This window comes from Mus caroli, chromosome 10, assembly GCF_900094665.2.
Source record: "Mus caroli chromosome 10, CAROLI_EIJ_v1.1, whole genome shotgun sequence".
Lineage (NCBI taxonomy): Eukaryota > Metazoa > Chordata > Mammalia > Rodentia > Muridae > Mus > Mus caroli.
The window spans coordinates 93,617,798-93,635,326 of record NC_034579.1 but is presented as its reverse complement, the minus strand read 5'-3'; the positions used below and the strand labels follow the sequence as shown (position 1 = coordinate 93,635,326).

Sequence of the window (17,529 nt, the reverse complement as noted above, 5' to 3'; positions counted from 1 at the left end):
CCCCCCCCTCTCTCTCTCTCTCTCTCTCTCTCTCTCTCTTTCTTTCTTTCTTTCTTTCTTTCTTTCTTTCTTCCTTCCTTTCTTCCTTTCTTTCTTTCTTCTTTATTAAATATAGTATATGATTTGCAAAGAGAACAAAACACAATTGAATATTTCATTTGTGCAAGGATCGGAGGTCTGCTTTTTAATTCTTCCAAGATTATGATTATGAAATACATGATTAAGTGTTGTCAAAGTCACAGACAGAATCCTTTTTTCCGCTGCCTTAAAATGGCATTATTACTCCTCTTATCTTTCAGGGGCCATTTAAAACTTAAATACTTTAAAACAAATATTAACTTACAACAGCCACTAGAAGCACAGAGGATAGAATGCTCTCCTTCACTGAAGGAATGTGAAGGATCAAGAAAGTTAACAGTAACTCAAGATGTCAGAGACAACATGCAGATTTCAGATTTCTGAAGGACATGTAATTTGACTTCCCCCCCCCCCAATCCATATATAGAACTATTAAAAGAAAAAGTAAAGGCTGCTTTGAATAGGAATGTTTGCCTGCGGTGTTTTGTTGTGGTGGTGGTTGTTGTTTTCTTTTGTTTGTTTTGTTTTTTTTTTCTTTCTTGACTCCATACTTCATACAATCTCATCTTCCTTTCTGCAACTTTCTGACTTCCATCCTCTGGGTTAATTGGAGCAGGCCTGTGTGAGACTCCTAGCACAGCATGTGCTCTGTACTCTTATATATTTGCAACACGTATTCATCTAAAATGCCAACTGACTCCATGACATCAAACCAACATCGCTGGACTATGAGCCGATCATGACCACTAATGATTTCGCTATGAACTTCCTCAGGGATTTTTTTTTTTGTATACCACGAGTACCAAATGCATGATTTTACTACATGACTCAATAAAAGATACAATGAAAGACAGAAATAATTATCAGTAATCTCCACACAAGTAGGAATACAACTGCTTTTGAGGGGCAATGATGAAAAATTCCATGTACTCCAAAGGGCAAACAAATGTTAAAATGGAGATGCAAGGAATTCTGTGAGGTGTGTGATATAGCCACACTGCACTATCAGAACTGGGCAATTTGAGCCATGCATGAACTATCTTATGAAAATGTGGCAGAACTATGGCAGAACTATCTTAGGGCTTGCTAAATCTGACATATTTTTGCCCTCTCAGAATCTGACATATTATTCCGCATCAGTTTCCAATGTACAGTCTCTTTGTGATCACCATAAAATTCATAGGACTGATGACAAACAAAGCATACTTTGTAGCTACCAGCTTCCTTAGTGAGGCTAAATTTGGTATATTGTCAATATCAATCAGATTCAGAGGGAGAAAAGCCCTGGCTGGTAAGTTCTGAACGATAATCACAAGGAGTATTGACCCAGCCTCTAATGCTTGGCAACAGCAACAAAATCCCATGGGTGGGTAAATCTAAACTTTCCTATAAAAGTGCTTTATAAAACGTTAGGTCTTGACATGGCTAGTATATACTTCCCAAAACCTTAACTCCTCTTGGATGACCAGGGTTTTGGGGATGATGCTGTCAGTCCTCCCTGAACAATTCTTTTGGATCTTCAGGACTTACTCGGCTAACTTTGCCTTTTCTTGTTCAAATAAAAGAGATGGACAATCCTCAATCTAAGATAGTAATCAACCTGGGCGTGATAAATGCATGCTACTTCTTGGGACAGGTCTATGAATGTCCCCTCAGCCAGACCCAGTTCATAGTCCCAGTCCACCTCACATGGAGTTCTAGGCAAGTCAGTCCATCTGCTCCTTCACTGCTTCCATCAGAGAGAGAGAGAGAGAGAGAGAGAGAGAGAGAGAGAGAGATATCTCTAATCTGTGCTTGGTGAATGCTGGAGTCAATACTCTTTGGTAGGTACTTATCACCATATGCTATGGTGAACATTTAGAATTTGCTGTAGGTATGAAATACACAGTGGATTTTCAACAATGTAAGGAAGGTAAAAATATTCCATTGGTAGGTTATAAAGTAAATGATTATTCTTGGCATATTGTAAGCTAAATACAATTTATTACATTCAATGGCATCTGTTCTTTTAAACTTTCTTTTTTAATTGTGGCTCTTCATCAATTGAAGATTACGTGTGGTTCTTTCTTTTCTATCAGACAGCAATTCATTTACATGCTCTAAATGGTGTCTTAACCACATTTATTAAGTTGAGCCTCGGTGCTGTTATGTAAGTATGCTAAAGAGCTATTTAAAACAGTATTCGAAATTCTAGTTTATTCATCTTTTTTCTTTTTTTCTTCTTCTTCTTTTAATCATGTACACAGCGTTCTGCCTGAATGAATGCCTGCAGCCCCAAAGAGACACCAGATCTCATTACAGATGGTTGTGAGCCACCATGCAGTTGCTGGGAATTGAACTCGGGATCTGTGGAAGAGCAGACAGTGCTCTTAACCTTTGTGACATCTCTCGAGCTTCCTTTTCATTTTTTTCTTTCATTTTTCTCCCTTTCTTTCTTTCTTTCTTTCTTTCTTTCTTTCTTTCTTTCTTTCTTTCTTTCTTTCTTTCTTTTCTTCCTTCCTTCCTTCCTTCCTTCCTTTCTTTCTTTCTTTCTTTCTTTCTTTCTTTCTTTCTTTCTTTCTTTCTTTCTTTCTTTCTTATTCTTTAATCTTATTTTTACAGTCCAGTCATTATCCCCCTCCTAGTCTTCCCTCTGACTATTCCTCATCCCATACCTTCTCTGCCTCCACCCCTCCATGTCTCCAAGAGGATGTTCCCACCCCACCAGACCTCCCCACTCCCTGGGGCCTCAAGTCTCTGGCAGGTTAGGCTAATCTTATCTCACTGAGCCCAGACCAGGCAGTCCTCTGCTGTATATGTGTGGGTGTTGGGGGGGGGCTCATATCAGCTGGTGTATGGTGCCTGGTTGGTGGCTCAGTGTCTGAGAGATCTCAGGGGTCCAGGTTAGTTGAGACTGCTGATCTTCCTATGGGGTCACCATCCACCTCAGTTTCTTCTAGCATCTTTCTTTTAGAAGCAGTTTCTTAATGAAGGTATTGGTAGCATCGGACTATAACCTCCATATTTCAAAGGATGGAGGGAGGATGTGGAACGTAAAGTCATTGTTTGCTACATAGTAAGTTTGAGGTAATCCTAGGCTACATAAGACCCTCTCTCAATAATTAAAGTTAAAAAGTATTACATTCTAAATGGGGAGGGGAGTATTAGATAAAGACCAAAGCACACTTATCTACTTAAATGAATTGAATTTCTATAGTAAGTACTCCATATCACAAGGGTGAGCCATCTAAACCCATATGCCCAGTGACAAATCCTGTGGAATCACTGATTAAATGCTGCTGTACACCTGACTCAGAAAAGCCAATAAGAAAAATCCCTCCCACAATTGCTGGTGGTGGGAGGAGCTATCATTAGTCTTCGAGCCAGGCTAAAACTATAGTGTGTCAATTTGGAGGCTCTGAGGAACGAAGAAGCAGCATTCTGCACAGGCACAAGAAAATATACAGAGAGTCAAACAAAAACAAACAAACAAACAAACAAAAAAAAACCCTGGTAGCTTTGTAACCTTGGTTCCCATGAGACCCACACATGCCTAGGCCCTTGTTGGTGAGCTCTTCTTCAGTCTCTTACAACAGTGGGCCCTACCTGACTTTCCTTTCTTCTTTCCCTTCCTTTCCTTTTCTTTTCTTTTCTTTTCTTTTCTTTTCTTTTCTTTTCTTTTCTCTTCCCTTTCTTTTTCCTGGTTAAGTTTGAGTTCCCTGTTATCAAAAAGGACCTTAGTTCTTAGTGGATTAAGATGGGCTTCTTCAATACTCACAAACCTGGTGTTTTCGCTACAATTAAATGTTGTCTGGTAAGGATTTTTTGAACAAATACTGTATATGCATAGAATCATTTGGAATATGGAGAAAAGTACAACAAAGTAAAAGAGACCAACCCTACTCTTTCTAAATTTAAGATAGAATAAGCAGACAAGGCATAACATCAGAATCCTGCCATCTGGGCATGGTGGCACACCCATGTAACAGCAGCACTTGGGAGGCTGAGGCAGGAGGGCTGAAAGTTTAAGGCCAGCCTGAGCTACACAGCCAGAGCCAATTTCAAACTTATCAAGTTGTCATCATCATAATGAAAATAATGGCCGTGACAATTACTGCATGCCACACATTAGGGCTTTTTTAAAAAACATCTTAGTCATTACTCACAGCACTGAGATGAACACATACCACTTGCGATATTCACTTGCCCTATAAGTAATACGATGGTATACCCACAATGAATGCTTTTTTAGGAAATTCTACAGAAATTAGAAGATAACAAAACACACCATTCCTTCAGCAGGTACAGCGTCAGGGTTGCTGAGCACCAAGTCTTCAGCACGAATCAAAATACTCAGCTCCGACTATATGTGGTGTTAATTTTCTGTGGTCCCATATTAACACGGGAGAGAAAGCATAGTCTAGAAGTGTAGATAATGGCCTTGCATTAAAAAAAAAAAAAGCAAAAAAACAAAAATAGAAACTTAATCTGCTCTTACAAGAGCTGGTAACCACGTTGGGCTCCAAACCAGCCACGACTCCCTGGTAGCGTGAGTGGATGAACATACATCCCTGGCAAAGGTAAGCAGCACTGAACAGCACAGGGATTCAGAACAAGCCTGGCTTTAGGGAACAGTGATGCATCAGGCTAGGGTGGTGAGTTGGTGTAGGGAGAAAATGGTACTCTGGTAACAAGGTTGGGATGAAGCAGAATTATAAAGAGTCTTAGGGATGCATTCAGGCTTAGGGAGCTGGCTCTCAGTAACAACGAGATGGTTCTTTTTTTTTTTTTTTTGGTTTTTCAAGACAGGGTTTCTCTGTATAGCCCTGGCTGTCCTGGAACTCACTTTGTAGACCAGGCTGGCCTCGAACTCAGAAATCCACCTGCCTCTGCCTCCCGAGTGCTGGGATTAAAGGCGTGCGCCACCATGCCCGGCTAACGAAATGGTTCTTGATCAGAAATGATTCAATATAAATAGAAGGTCTGCATGCATCATCATCATCATCATAATAATAATAAACCTCTTACAAGCAAGATGACATGACTTGTGCAGAAGTCTAGGGAAGAGAGAACAGCATTGCTGAGGTTCAGATAGTGTGTGGGGAGTTACAGGCACCCAGCCATCACAGTCACTTATGAAGCTACCACATCAAGGAAATCACAAGTGATTCCACACCAAGGAAAGGTCCTACTTCCTTTCTTTGCTTCCTTCCGTCAAATATTTATTAAGTGCCTCCCACACAGAAGGCACTGCAGGTGTAGAACAGCATCTATATAGTTTTCATCTTGTTAAGTCTGTAAGCCAGGGGATGACTATCGATCAAATAGCCCCATAAACAATCAGGAAAAATGCATTCTGGGCCCTAGTTGCAATAAAACCCTTCCCTGTTTCAGAAGATGAGCCAGAGATCAGTCAGCACCTATGAAGGAGGAATAGATCATGATTGGATAATTACTTCTAAGTCATTCTGTCAACCAAGGAACCGAAGTATCCAGTAATAAGTCATGGGATGACGAAGGATAAAAGAACACAGAGCCAGGTAAAGGTGATGGTGGTGGCGATAACCTCGGAGTCAAGCTGCGTATACCTGAGGAAGGCTAGGCTTACTGTTACTGTAATCATAGAGGTCCTCAATCAAAAACTTCCCTCTTAGCTGTTCCTTTGAAAAATGCTTTAGGAATTGGGTATATGGCTCCATGTGCCTGGCAGAGGAACAAGCCTAGGTTGTAAGGCACCCAAACAAACACACAAACTAAAAAGGATGCAACCCTAAAAAGTAGTGCATGCAATACAGACCAGTAGTAGCCCCTAATCCGTTGATATGGGGCAGGACGTCCATGTGGTTTTAGTGTCTCTAAGACTGTTAACGAGTAAATGCACAGAAATCAGTTGAACACATTAAACTAAGTAGCCTTGCATGGATGATAAACACTGCATGCTCTGGGAGGGACAGTCTGAGCAACTGCCGTCATGTGACACCGTAGAATGCATACATTCCATAGAATTAGTAGGAACGATCAATCATATTTGAAAGAGGACATGTGTCCAAGGGAAGGGCTACTCATTCAAAAATTTGACACCACAAAAATGAAGAAATGACTGAGGGACTTTTGAAGATAAGATCCGTTGTTGTCCTATTGGAACTAGAACAAATTACCACTGAGCTGGTAATCAAGATCAAGGCTATTTTACAGTTCTTGAGGCCAGATAGATGGAATAAATCTTACTTAAACTCAACTCAAGGCGCTCATCAGGGGTGAGGGAGAACTTTGCTGTGCCTTTTTTTTGGCTCCAATAGGCCACTCGCCAGTATCCCTCTTGCTCCTGCTTCAAACTCTAAAGCTAGCAGAGGACTCTTTGCAAATCTTGTTCTCCACCTTAGACAGGTCTGAATCCTTCTTTGATAAGGGCGCAAGTGCATTGAGTGGGCCCATTTGACAATCTAAACTAATCTCTCCACCTCAAAAAAGTGTAACTGAATTACTTCTCAACCACCTCGGTTAATCTCATGTCAAAAATCTTAACTGAAGTACTTCTTCAAAATCCTCTGAGCCAGATAAATGAACTGGACCAGATATTGCTAGGGAAACAATATTTATGATATTAAAATCAAGCTATTGAAGAGATGGCTCAGCAGTTAGGAGGTACACTTCTTTGCCAGGACCCAAGTTCAGTTCTCACAGCACCCATGTTTAGCGATACCTCTAGCCTTTATGAGCACCTGTACCGTGTATGCATGCACAATTTAAAAATAATAAAAATAAATCTTTAAAATTTTAAAATGTAAATCATGATCGTGGAATGGACCTATACCAGAAGAAAAGAAATGAAAATGCAAAAAAAGGATAAATTTGAAGACAGCCAAGACATTAAAGTATTGTTGCTAAATTTACTAGAGTTGAAAATATGTTACTGAAAGGTAAGGTAATAAAGAAGGAAATGGCCATGATGGACATAATTTATTTGGAAAAAGTGATATAGTAAAATATCCGTGGTGATAAAATGTTTTGAGAAAGCAAATAAATGCAGGGAAGAAAAAAGCTGAACCTGTAGATCATGTGGTAATCTTTGAGTATTCTGAAAATTATTCTGTACAACTAAAGGCATTTCCAAAATACGTCAAAGAAAACTGTGACTGTGTATATATAATTTACTCTAATTAAAAAGGATGAGCAATTAACTCCAGCATCTTTTGGTTTAAGGGCTGATGTACACATCCAAGTGAAAACAGCTATGCGGCCACCTTCAGCAACCCCATGCCCATTCTTTCTATAGTAACTGCTGGGACCCAGGAGTCGTCATTCACAGGTTCAGGGGAAAATCCTACCCATCTGGCTGTATGACCGTCTCATAGTTGTGAGGATTTTGAATTGGCGATTATCAGTGGATTCGAATACCAACTGGGTGACCACAACCTGCTATTTCTGAGAGAGAATCTGCTAGGTTATTTTCTAAGGCCTGCGAGGAAAGCAGAACTTTCCTTTTCCAGTCTTTAGCTGCTTTTTACAACAAAAGTGAAAAATAAACTGTATCCTGCCCAGTGCCCAAGGCTGACTTTTATTGCCTTGGCCCCAGGGGTTCTTTCTGGCACCAAGTCCCACTCCGCCCTTCATTGTTTAAAGACAAAAGATTAGGCAGCTGGGACTCTGACCACCAACAAATCTCCACAGGCCACTCAACTGGGAAACGCCTCTGGTCTTGGCAGAAATGAACCCTCTAAAATGAAGGTAAAGGGTAAGACCCCAGTTTCGTACTAAGCCCTCCGAAGCAGCTTCGTTTTTTTCCTGCCAACTGTGGTGGCCAAGAACAATGTTTCTCAGTAGTTCCACGATAGCATGCCAAGACCAAATAATAGCAGGCTTCTCTCAATTGCAGAAACACGCACAAAATATGTGGCAAGAAGTCGGCTTTATTTTTACAAGCCTGGCTCTAGCTATCACCAGCCCATACTGAAATTTATGATTTAGCACCCGTCTATGATTAGACCAGCACGAAATCATCTATTTAGTTATTTCCCAGCTTAACACTTGCTTTGCAAAGAGCAGCAGGATTGCTTTGAGCAAGTCTGGCGATCACCAAGCTCAAGGGGGCTGCAGTCCGGAGTGGGACGGCTTTATTGCCTAGAAGCTACCTTCTAGCACTTGGCTCAGCGTGGTAATTATTCTTCATGTCCCCATTTTCAGTAACCCAGAGTGAAGAGTCAGATGTCTGGAGTAGGGTGGGAAAGGAAAGGGAGGGGTGTTCTTTTTAGGTCTGTAGTGTACAAACTGTAGAACCCTGGTCAAAATAAGTCTGAGCTGTTAACCTCCTTGAGTCCTTTGTAAAATATGAACAAGTGTACCTAGTGTGTGAAGTTTCTTCTCACCCTTGTGTGTGTGTGTGTGTGTGTGTGTGTGTGTGTGTGTGTGTGTATGTGTGTGTGTAGGGGGGATGAGACATCATTTTGCAAAAACGTGACAAAAAGGCTACGTACTTTCCCCACAATTCTTGCGAAGATGTTTATTTGTTTGTCTGTTTGTTATTTTTGCAGTGCTAGGAGTGAATCCAGAACTTTCCAAAGGTTAGGCAAGTACTCAATCATTGAGATGAAAGTTTTTAAATGTGTCAGCGCAGGAGGCTCTTTAGTGTTCTTCACCGAATGCTTGCTAAGTGATCAAATGACTGCATTGACTAGTTTTCAAGCTGCTATGACTTTACATTTCTCTTTGCAGAAAACCCCACTACCGGAACAGACAGACAATGCCCAGGCTTGCGCATAGCTGGTCCAGCATGAAGATACATGTTCTAGGGAGTTCTAAAGAGCACTGGGCAGTTCCTGTTAAAAATGCTTGTCAAGTAAAAGAAGTATAGCTGCAGACGCTCTCTTGAAATGAAAACCTTAGGTAGTATTTGAAAGGTTGTTTTCTTTTTTTGTCTAGAAATTTATTTTTAATATTATCAAGAAAATAAAATGTACTATAAAGTAGTATTTAAAATTCCATTCCATTTAAAAACAAATCTATCTAATCATATATTACAGTATTACAACAGTTTTCACAGCCTAGACTTCAGAATGATTGGTAACAATATTTCACAATTTTGGCTTCTCTAATGTTGGTAACTGTTTTTTCCTATACATTTTGAAAGGTATTTTAAAGAACAAAATAATATACTTTGGACTGACTGATCCACAAAACCCAGAAAAAACACGTACATAATCAGCATGCTATGAGTATTTATTGGGTTTAGGGGAAAATGAGAGTTGCAAAAGAGAAAGAAACACAAAGAGCTTTACATTTCCCCCAGGATTACAACAGCTACAGTGAGTCAGCATGGATAGCACCTGTTGAAAATATGTGACTATGTTGCAAGTTGCAACACATAGTATCAAAATGCATTGACATCACATCTTTCCCGATGGCAAAGTTTTACGTCTTAGGTAGGAGTTTATAAAAGCATGTGGAGTTACTATACATCTTTTTGTTTTACATAACCCTAGTAGAGTTTGTCCACAGCCTAGCATTCCAAAATTTACATAGAAACAAAATTATAACCCCATACTTTTATTCAAAAATCCATTGCATGGCTAATAAGCTCAGAAATAAAATAAAATATTCCATAGTCTTAATGACATAGGAATAAGAGTAACATATAAATGAAACATTGCCAAGGAGAAAATTTAACATGATTTTACATTCAAGCCCCTTTGAGAGTTGCCCAGAGGAAAAAGAGACATCCGTTGCTAAATCTAACCAAGATGAGCCATTTTCTTTTAGCATGCAGGCGTAAAACACATATTGAAATGCTCGTTGATAATCTTAGTAGCCACTTGAGGGGAAAATTAAAAAGAAAAATTATCAAGACAATGAGCAGATAATGTCTTTAATGTGGATGATCACAAGTCACCCATTAGCTACCAAAATGCAAGTCTGAAATGTGGGAGGTACATACCAAAACATCCATCCCGGCGACATAGTTGAGGGTTATCATATAGTCATTTGGAAGATTTGCCACCTACAGAGACCAAGAAATGAAAAAGTGAATAAATACAAAAAGATTTCTTGAGAAAATTCATATATCCAACCTGTCATACCATTTACATCTCACTCCCCTTTGTCGTCCAATATACAGTGCTTGGGCTGTAAATCCACTCATGGGTGGCTGAGTATATACCATTCCTAGTACTGGAGACCTAGCCGACCACCCGGGGCTAGGGAAGTCATGGGTCTTGGAGGAGAACCTACAGCCATCACTTTATTAATTCTATTGAGGTTTTTTTTTTTTTTTAAAAAAAAAACAATTCATAAATTTTGATTTTCAACTGTAGCACTGGAATTCCCCTTTGGGACAATTTTCCAATTTGTGTCTAAATAAGGTCGTTATGACTTTCTCATCAGTGGTTCTCACAGCGATAGGTCAGCATGAAAAAGGAAACTTCTAGATACACAAGTTCCTAAGTCACAGCAGATGTACTTCATTTTACATAACAATCCCCCACGGTGACATTAACAGACACACAAGCTAGAGAGCTACTATTCTATGTTGATCCTATGTAAAGTCAGAAACCTTCAGAAGGACAAGGCTACTTTTTTAAAGAAATGAAGACTTTAGAGTTCAATTTAGGAATGTTGGGTTTTGCGATAGGTCTCAGTTCACTTACCTTGGGTTGGACATGACATGCTTCACCAATCTGTCTAGCTCTTAAAGGCTCTGAAAGCATCTAACACATTTATAGCAATAGTGCTGGAATCAGTGAATAAGCAATGGGCTGGAAACTAGTGAATTTGGAATTGAGTTGCACATCCTTGATTTTCTTCATTTATAAAACAGAGATCCAGTCACCTATTACTAATTAAGGGAATATGCCAAACACATTATAAACTAGGAACCCGAGTTCTTTATTAAGAACTAGCTAGGAAAATGGCATATACTGTCTTTATTCTGTGTCTGATATCTTCGTTGCTCCTATAGAAAGCTGGGATCATATACATGCTTACAGGGGTGTGTTATCTCTGATATGCTTTCTATAACATAAGGCATATGTTGCTTCTTGGTCTTGCCAATATAATCTGAAAGCAATTTAGCGAGAAAACGCTAGGCAAACTCAGAAGTGGTCAGAGCAGAGCCAAGGTAGTTATTGGTCCCATGGTAATACTATTCCATCTCTCATTCATTTCAGCCTTGATGGACAAATTTAACAATTGCTCTTTCTGCAACTCATATGATGATTAATAGCAAATCATTTTCAAGTAACATTATTACCTATCTAACATAGCATCTGTGTTTAATAAGTGAAGAAATTGAGACTTAAAAAGACCAAATCACTTGACTGAAGTCACTTGCCTCTTGGGTGTTTTATGTGGACTAGAATTCAGGTTTCATGATGAACTGTTGCATGGCTCAGCAGCGCATGTTCATCTTTTATTTTTTGTTCCTTGTTATTTTTTGTTCTCTAGCTCATTGCAACAAACTATGTCCAAGCATCTATGCGTAAAATGCTACATAGTAGCCTGGCATGGTGACACACCTGTAATCCACTTAGTGGTCAGACAGCGCATGGAATTCTCGTTGTGAATCTCTACCATTATCCATCTCATGCTCTTCTCAATAGTAGAATAGAATTCTCAGGGTCTACTGGAAAAACACCTGGGCTCCTCAAGAAAATGGCGCTTTATTTATCTTAACTCTACACTTTTTATTTATCTTAGGAGTTAACTCTACATTTTAACTTTTCTTTTTCTCAACCAGTTTTCCTACCATGCCTTCTAAATCTCCTTGCCCAAATTTGAAAAGCAAAACCAACCTAGTCATTTTACCCAAGCCTCCCCCCACCCCAACAAAGGCACACTGTAAACCTTAACAGGCCCAAGTCTGAGCACTTATATAATAGTTCATGATGGACTAACCATGGAGCTTAAAGTCATTCCATGAGGAAAACACACCAAGAAGTGGTAAGTATTCTAAATACAGGTTCCTGAAGGTATAATCTACATTACATTATATTATGGAAGTTTAGATTCACTATTTAAAAACCTCAGGATTAGGGAATATCAAAAGGACAGGGATAAAGGAGATGCTGGCCTGCTTCATATTATGCATAGTCAGTCCAGAGAAGTTCATTTCCAGAAGCCAAAGGAAGATCACAAAAAAAAAGTTCTATGACCAGGACGTGAAGAGCTCCCCAGTGCCAGCCAGAGGATGGAGTCCACACTTTACCTATATTTAACTTCCGGTGGGACTAAAAGAAAAGACTATTTTTGAATATGGCTTTACAAATTATAGTAAGTTTTCATAGTCACTGTTGGAATCCCACGAGGCATACCTTATTAAGCCAATTTCACAAATGAGGATGAGGGCGGAGGGAGTATGGAGGTATGGGATGCTAAATGGCACCTCCAAGGTCAGAGGCACCTGGAGGACCTGGAGAAGGGGAGAAACCCTGGCTCACTGAGCTCCTCTCTGCACACCAAGCCGCTGCGCAAGCTCTTGCTAGTACTTGGCCTTTCCGTTTGCTTTCCAATTACCTTTTGAAGAGCATTTGGAAGACTGAAGCTACAGGTATTTATGGTCACATCATGCATCATGGTATTATTTTCTCAGTGTTTGCAGTATGCTCAATAGAACCGAGAAAGCACAAATAACCCTGCGATAAATTCCAAGTCTCTGATGTCTATTGATCACCAGGGAAAGTTTTATAGAGAAGAGAGAACCGTGGACTTGAAAGACAGAGGTTGCTCAAAGATGTGGAGTTTGAAGTCCGGGCCAACAGCACAGGTTCCGAAGACAGACGGTTTACACTGGATCCTGGCCCATCATCTGCTAACTCAGGTGTGAGAAGTTACTTCAACTACTTCAGCTTTTCATTTCCATATGCCTAAGTGGAAAGTAGACTACAGGGTGGCTAAAGGTTTTAAGACAAAATAATTCATGCTAAGGGCTAGCTGGGCATGGTAATGCCTGCCTTTCTTCCCAGCACTTCAGAAGCAGAGGCAGGATAGTCATGAGTTTGACTATCCTGCCATTATGTAGCCTTGAGCTACGTAATGATTATCAAGACCTCCTAGGTTAGAAGGCAACCCTGTCTCTGAAATCCACAGTAAAGGAAAGAAAAAGAGGTACCTAAGAAAAGGCAGGAAAGAAAGGAAGGGAGGGAGAGGAAGGGAGGGGTTAGACATGGTGTATAAATGATTGCAATAGAGAGCAGCATACTGAATACAAAAGTATCATATATAAGGGATGGAATTGGAAGCTTGTGTCATATTTGAGAGACTAGCTAGAAAAGAGATATTGCATTAGAGACACATTAGGGAGGGATCTCTGCATGCTGCACTAAGAAATTCCTATCTCTGAGGACTTTCTACTTTGTCTCTGAAAGAGGATTATGTGGCTAATTACAAAGATTAAGTCTGGTTAGGGTTTCTGGCAAGCATGGAAGGAACAGGGCAGTAAATTCAGTCTGAGTATTTAGTCTAGATGGAAGAGTGGCGAGACCAGAGATAAGCCTCGAGTTTTATAGTGCTACCAGGGAAGTACTGGACATCTATTCAACATGTACATGAGAGAACAGCCATCTCTAGAAAAGCAGGAGCTAAATCTGAGTGTTGGTCTTGCACACCAGTAATCCTAGCACTTTGGAGGTAAAGACATGGGGATCAGGGATTCAAAGTCATTGTGAGATACAAATAGACTACATGGAGTGGTGCTGAGTTCAGCCTGGGCTATATGAAATCTCTCTGGAAGAGGGAAACACAGAAAGACCAATGAAGAATCAGAAAGGCTTCTTCCAACAATCGACAGGAGCAGATACAGAGACCTACAATCAAACATTTGGCAGAGCTTAGGGAACCTTGAGGAAGAGGGGGAGGAAGGACTGTAGGAGCCAGAGGGGTGGAGGACACCATGAAAACACAGCCCACAGCATCAACTAAACAGCAGTGATCTAGGCTCACAGAGACTGAAGCATGAACCATGAAGCCTAAAGGGTCTGGAATAGGCCCTCAACATACATTCTGTGGTTGTTTAGCTCGGGCTTCTTGTTGGAATCCTAACAATGGGAATGGGGTGTCTCTGACTCTTTAGCCTGCTGTTGGGACCCTTTTCCTCCTAATGGGTTGCCTAACCTAGCCCTGATCAAAGGGTTTTGTGCCTAGTCTCATTGTATTTTGTTATGCTGTGGTCGGTTGATAGCTCTGGGAGACCTGTTCTTTTCTGAAGAGAAATGAAGGCACAATGCATCTGGAGGCGAGGAGAGGAGGAGATGAAGTTAAATTTTCTGTAGCTATCTGAGGTTTGAACATATTCAGTGACATTAGGGGGAAAAAAAACAAAGCCAAATAAAACAACAACAAAACAAACAAGCAAGCAAACCCAAACAAGCAAAACACCACCACCACCACCAACAAAAAACAAAACTAAAAACAACAACAACAAAACAGCAAAGGAGAGTGGTTTTTAGAAAGGCTCAAAACTTGGCCAAGAAAAAGTCTTGGCAAGGTAAGTTGGCACTGGCTGCCTCCCAGGCCCTGCAGGTATTTGGACTCAGGAGAAAAGAACACCAAGTCAGGATACTTAACTCCATCTCTGGGTCACTGGTCTAAAATGCATGGTTCTCATGACTCAAATGTCGTCAAGGTCCTTAAAGGTCAAGGAACCAATGGACACTTGGACATTTGTGACCAGACCCTGTGCTCTCTGTGTTTCTCCTAAGTCCACAGCAGTGACTCATGGTCTCATGGTTTCCTTGGCACCATCTGTAAAATGGTTTCCTCTTTTCAACCCTTTGGGGCCAGGGGGTGGGGGTTGGGGGGATATGAAGGTCAGGATCTTGAGTCGCATCAGAAGCAGTGACGTTTAAGTATCCAGGCTGCAGCAGGGAATGCTTAACACATCCACCTTAGTGGCCCGGCTTCTAGTCCTCCTGCGTGCTTCAGGAAAATAGTTTTTTATTGTCTTTGGATAGTTTTGGTTTTCCAGTTAGTACTGTCTAAAATCCTAACTAACTAGATCAGCTATCATAGTTTTTTTGTTTGTTTGTTTGTTTGTTTGTTTTCAAGGATATCTGGGTGAGTTCTAAAAAAACAAAACAAAAAAAAACCCAACAAAACAAAACAAAAAAAAGCAGCAACAACAAACACAGCAAACCAAGGAGATAAGTCAATTGTGATTTTAAGATTAAGATGACTTCAGAAAACTTGCCTCTTATTAGTTCAACACCTAAATGATAACCACTGTTTCCTTTCAAATAGAACAGGTCAGTTTTTTCTATGTGCCTATGGTACCATGGATACAATCTAGTTCCTTATGTATGCTAGTCAATAACTCTACTAACCCCAGCCTAAGATCATTTTTTAAAATCTACTTCACAATGACATGATTTGAATATGGTTTGTTCCTACAAAAATTAATGCTGGACTCTTTTTTTTGCACTTATTTGAAACTCCCTGCCCCTTGCGGCGAGTGTGTGTGTGTAAATCAGAAGATGGCTGTGGGAGTCAATTCTCCCTCATACCTGTGGGTTCCAGGGTTCAATTTAAGTAAGCATTGTTGCTTATAAAACTAACTCAACAGTCAGTCACACTGAAATTTAATCTCCATTATGAAACACGGTGGGAAAATGTGAGACCTTTGAGAGGTAGCTAGGATTCTGTCCTTAAGAACATGGACTGTATTCTAAATATAATGCATAGATTAAAGGGTTCTCTTAAGAGTATGTCTGCCCTATAAGCCAGTCAGACTAGGTCTTTTCTTTCTGTCTCTCCTTGTGGTACATTGCCCCTTCTTAGGACTATTCCAGATAGAAGCACTAGATGCAGTTTTTGGCTTGGACCAGAAGTGTGAGTCAAATTAAAACTCTTCATTACTTTCCAAGACTGAGATATTGTGCTATTAGCAACTGAGACAACATATATGTATATATATGTGTGTGTATATGTGTGTGTATATATATGTATATATATATGTTTATACATGTTATTATATATTACTGTATATATCTTATGAGTATATATAAATATCTATATCTTATGGTTAGATATATATATATATGTATATATATGTTTATACATGTTATTATACATTACTGTATATATCTTATGAGTATATATAAATATCTATATCTTATGGTTAGATATATATATGTATATATATATCTTGTGAAAAGTATATATGATGATGATTCCAGCTAAATTATAGTAATTGAGCTTCTAAATGCAATAGCTTCCCAATCACCATAAGATGAGTTGGTTTAGGAAATAAAATTCATTAGATTAGCCTGGTGATTCATAAACAGCAGCCGATTCATTTCCCTCGGGCTCCTGGCAGTACGTCATCAATTATGAACATCAATCTACCTCAGAAAACATTTTGAGAAAGACAAGTCATGATTCAGCAGATATTTAAAGATGAAACAGAACAGCTAAGAAGAATTCAAAATTCACATTTGACTAAATGCCCCCCAAGTGAAGGGAAGAGAGTACCACAAATGAGAAGAATCACAGGGAGAGCAGGCAGGAAGAAGCCACTTGAACCAGTTTAATATTTGGATTCCTTCTTAAACGAGCACTGAGACACTTTCAACACCACACTGCAACTATCCATAGACGTTTTTAAGTTTGGCTCATCCTTATCCCAGTTACTTGACTCTTTCCTTAGGTAGGTCTGACTCTGCCATTGAAAACAAGTCTTGCAACATTTTTTCAAAAACAAAGCAAAATGTTCTGTAAATAGATGAACTATTATGCTAAGTAAACATGCCAGAAGAATTTCAAATAAAAGCCATGGGGACCATAGGGGCAGTACAAAATGTCCAAGAAGAAATTAAAAAAAAAATGTAAAGTGATAAATCATGTGCTTCTTTGGCATGAGTATCACCCAAGCAAACATAGAGTCTGTGGGCACAGGGCAAGCTGCCACCTACTGTAAAGACAGAGCTGGTAGAGAGTACAGAGGAATGATCTCCACTGGAAAAACCAACTGTGAGCACATAGCAAGGCAAAACAAAAAATCATAAAGAAGAAGGAGGAGGAGGAGGAAAAGAAGAAGAGGAGGAGGAGGAGAAGAGGAAGAAGAAGAGGAGGAGGAGGAGGGGAGGAGGAGGAAGAGGAGAGGAAGAGTTACACCTATAAAACCAAGTCCTCTTCTTCCATACAAATTCCTATTCCCTTTAGTCTGACAAGATTGATTTATTCTAGGCAGTCCAACCTAATGAGACATCATTGTGAAATAAAATAATATAAAGTTGAGAAGGACTGTGAAATTCTCTAATCATATAGATTTTCCTGGGGCCCCTGACTTCTCTGAGAAGTGGGGAAAGCTATACGTGGCTCCTTCGGAAATGGACAAAAAGCATGGGAGAGTACAATGTAGAGTCTGAAGTGTTAAGGATCCTCAATCACATCCATGTTTCTCATTTCTGCATTCAGAAAAGTGGATCCAGTAGTTTGCCTCTGGACAGATGAACAGGTAGGTATTGGATGGTACTCAAACCACCCCAT

At 39.9% G+C, this 17,529-nt stretch overlaps 1 protein-coding gene across 4 annotated transcripts in view; it reads right to left on the bottom strand.

The window, feature by feature from the left end:
• The window catches only part of Kitlg (KIT ligand), an 86,365-nt gene that overhangs the window by 26,935 nt on the left and 41,901 nt on the right, over positions 1 to 17,529 (bottom strand). For all 4 annotated transcript variants that reach the window (XM_021173850.1, XM_021173851.1, XM_021173849.1 and 1 more), the window contains exon 3: positions 9,989 to 10,051. In XM_021173850.1, coding sequence (XP_021029509.1) covers positions 9,989 to 10,051 — 63 coding nt within the window. The remainder of the gene's footprint in view (positions 1 to 9,988; positions 10,052 to 17,529) is intronic.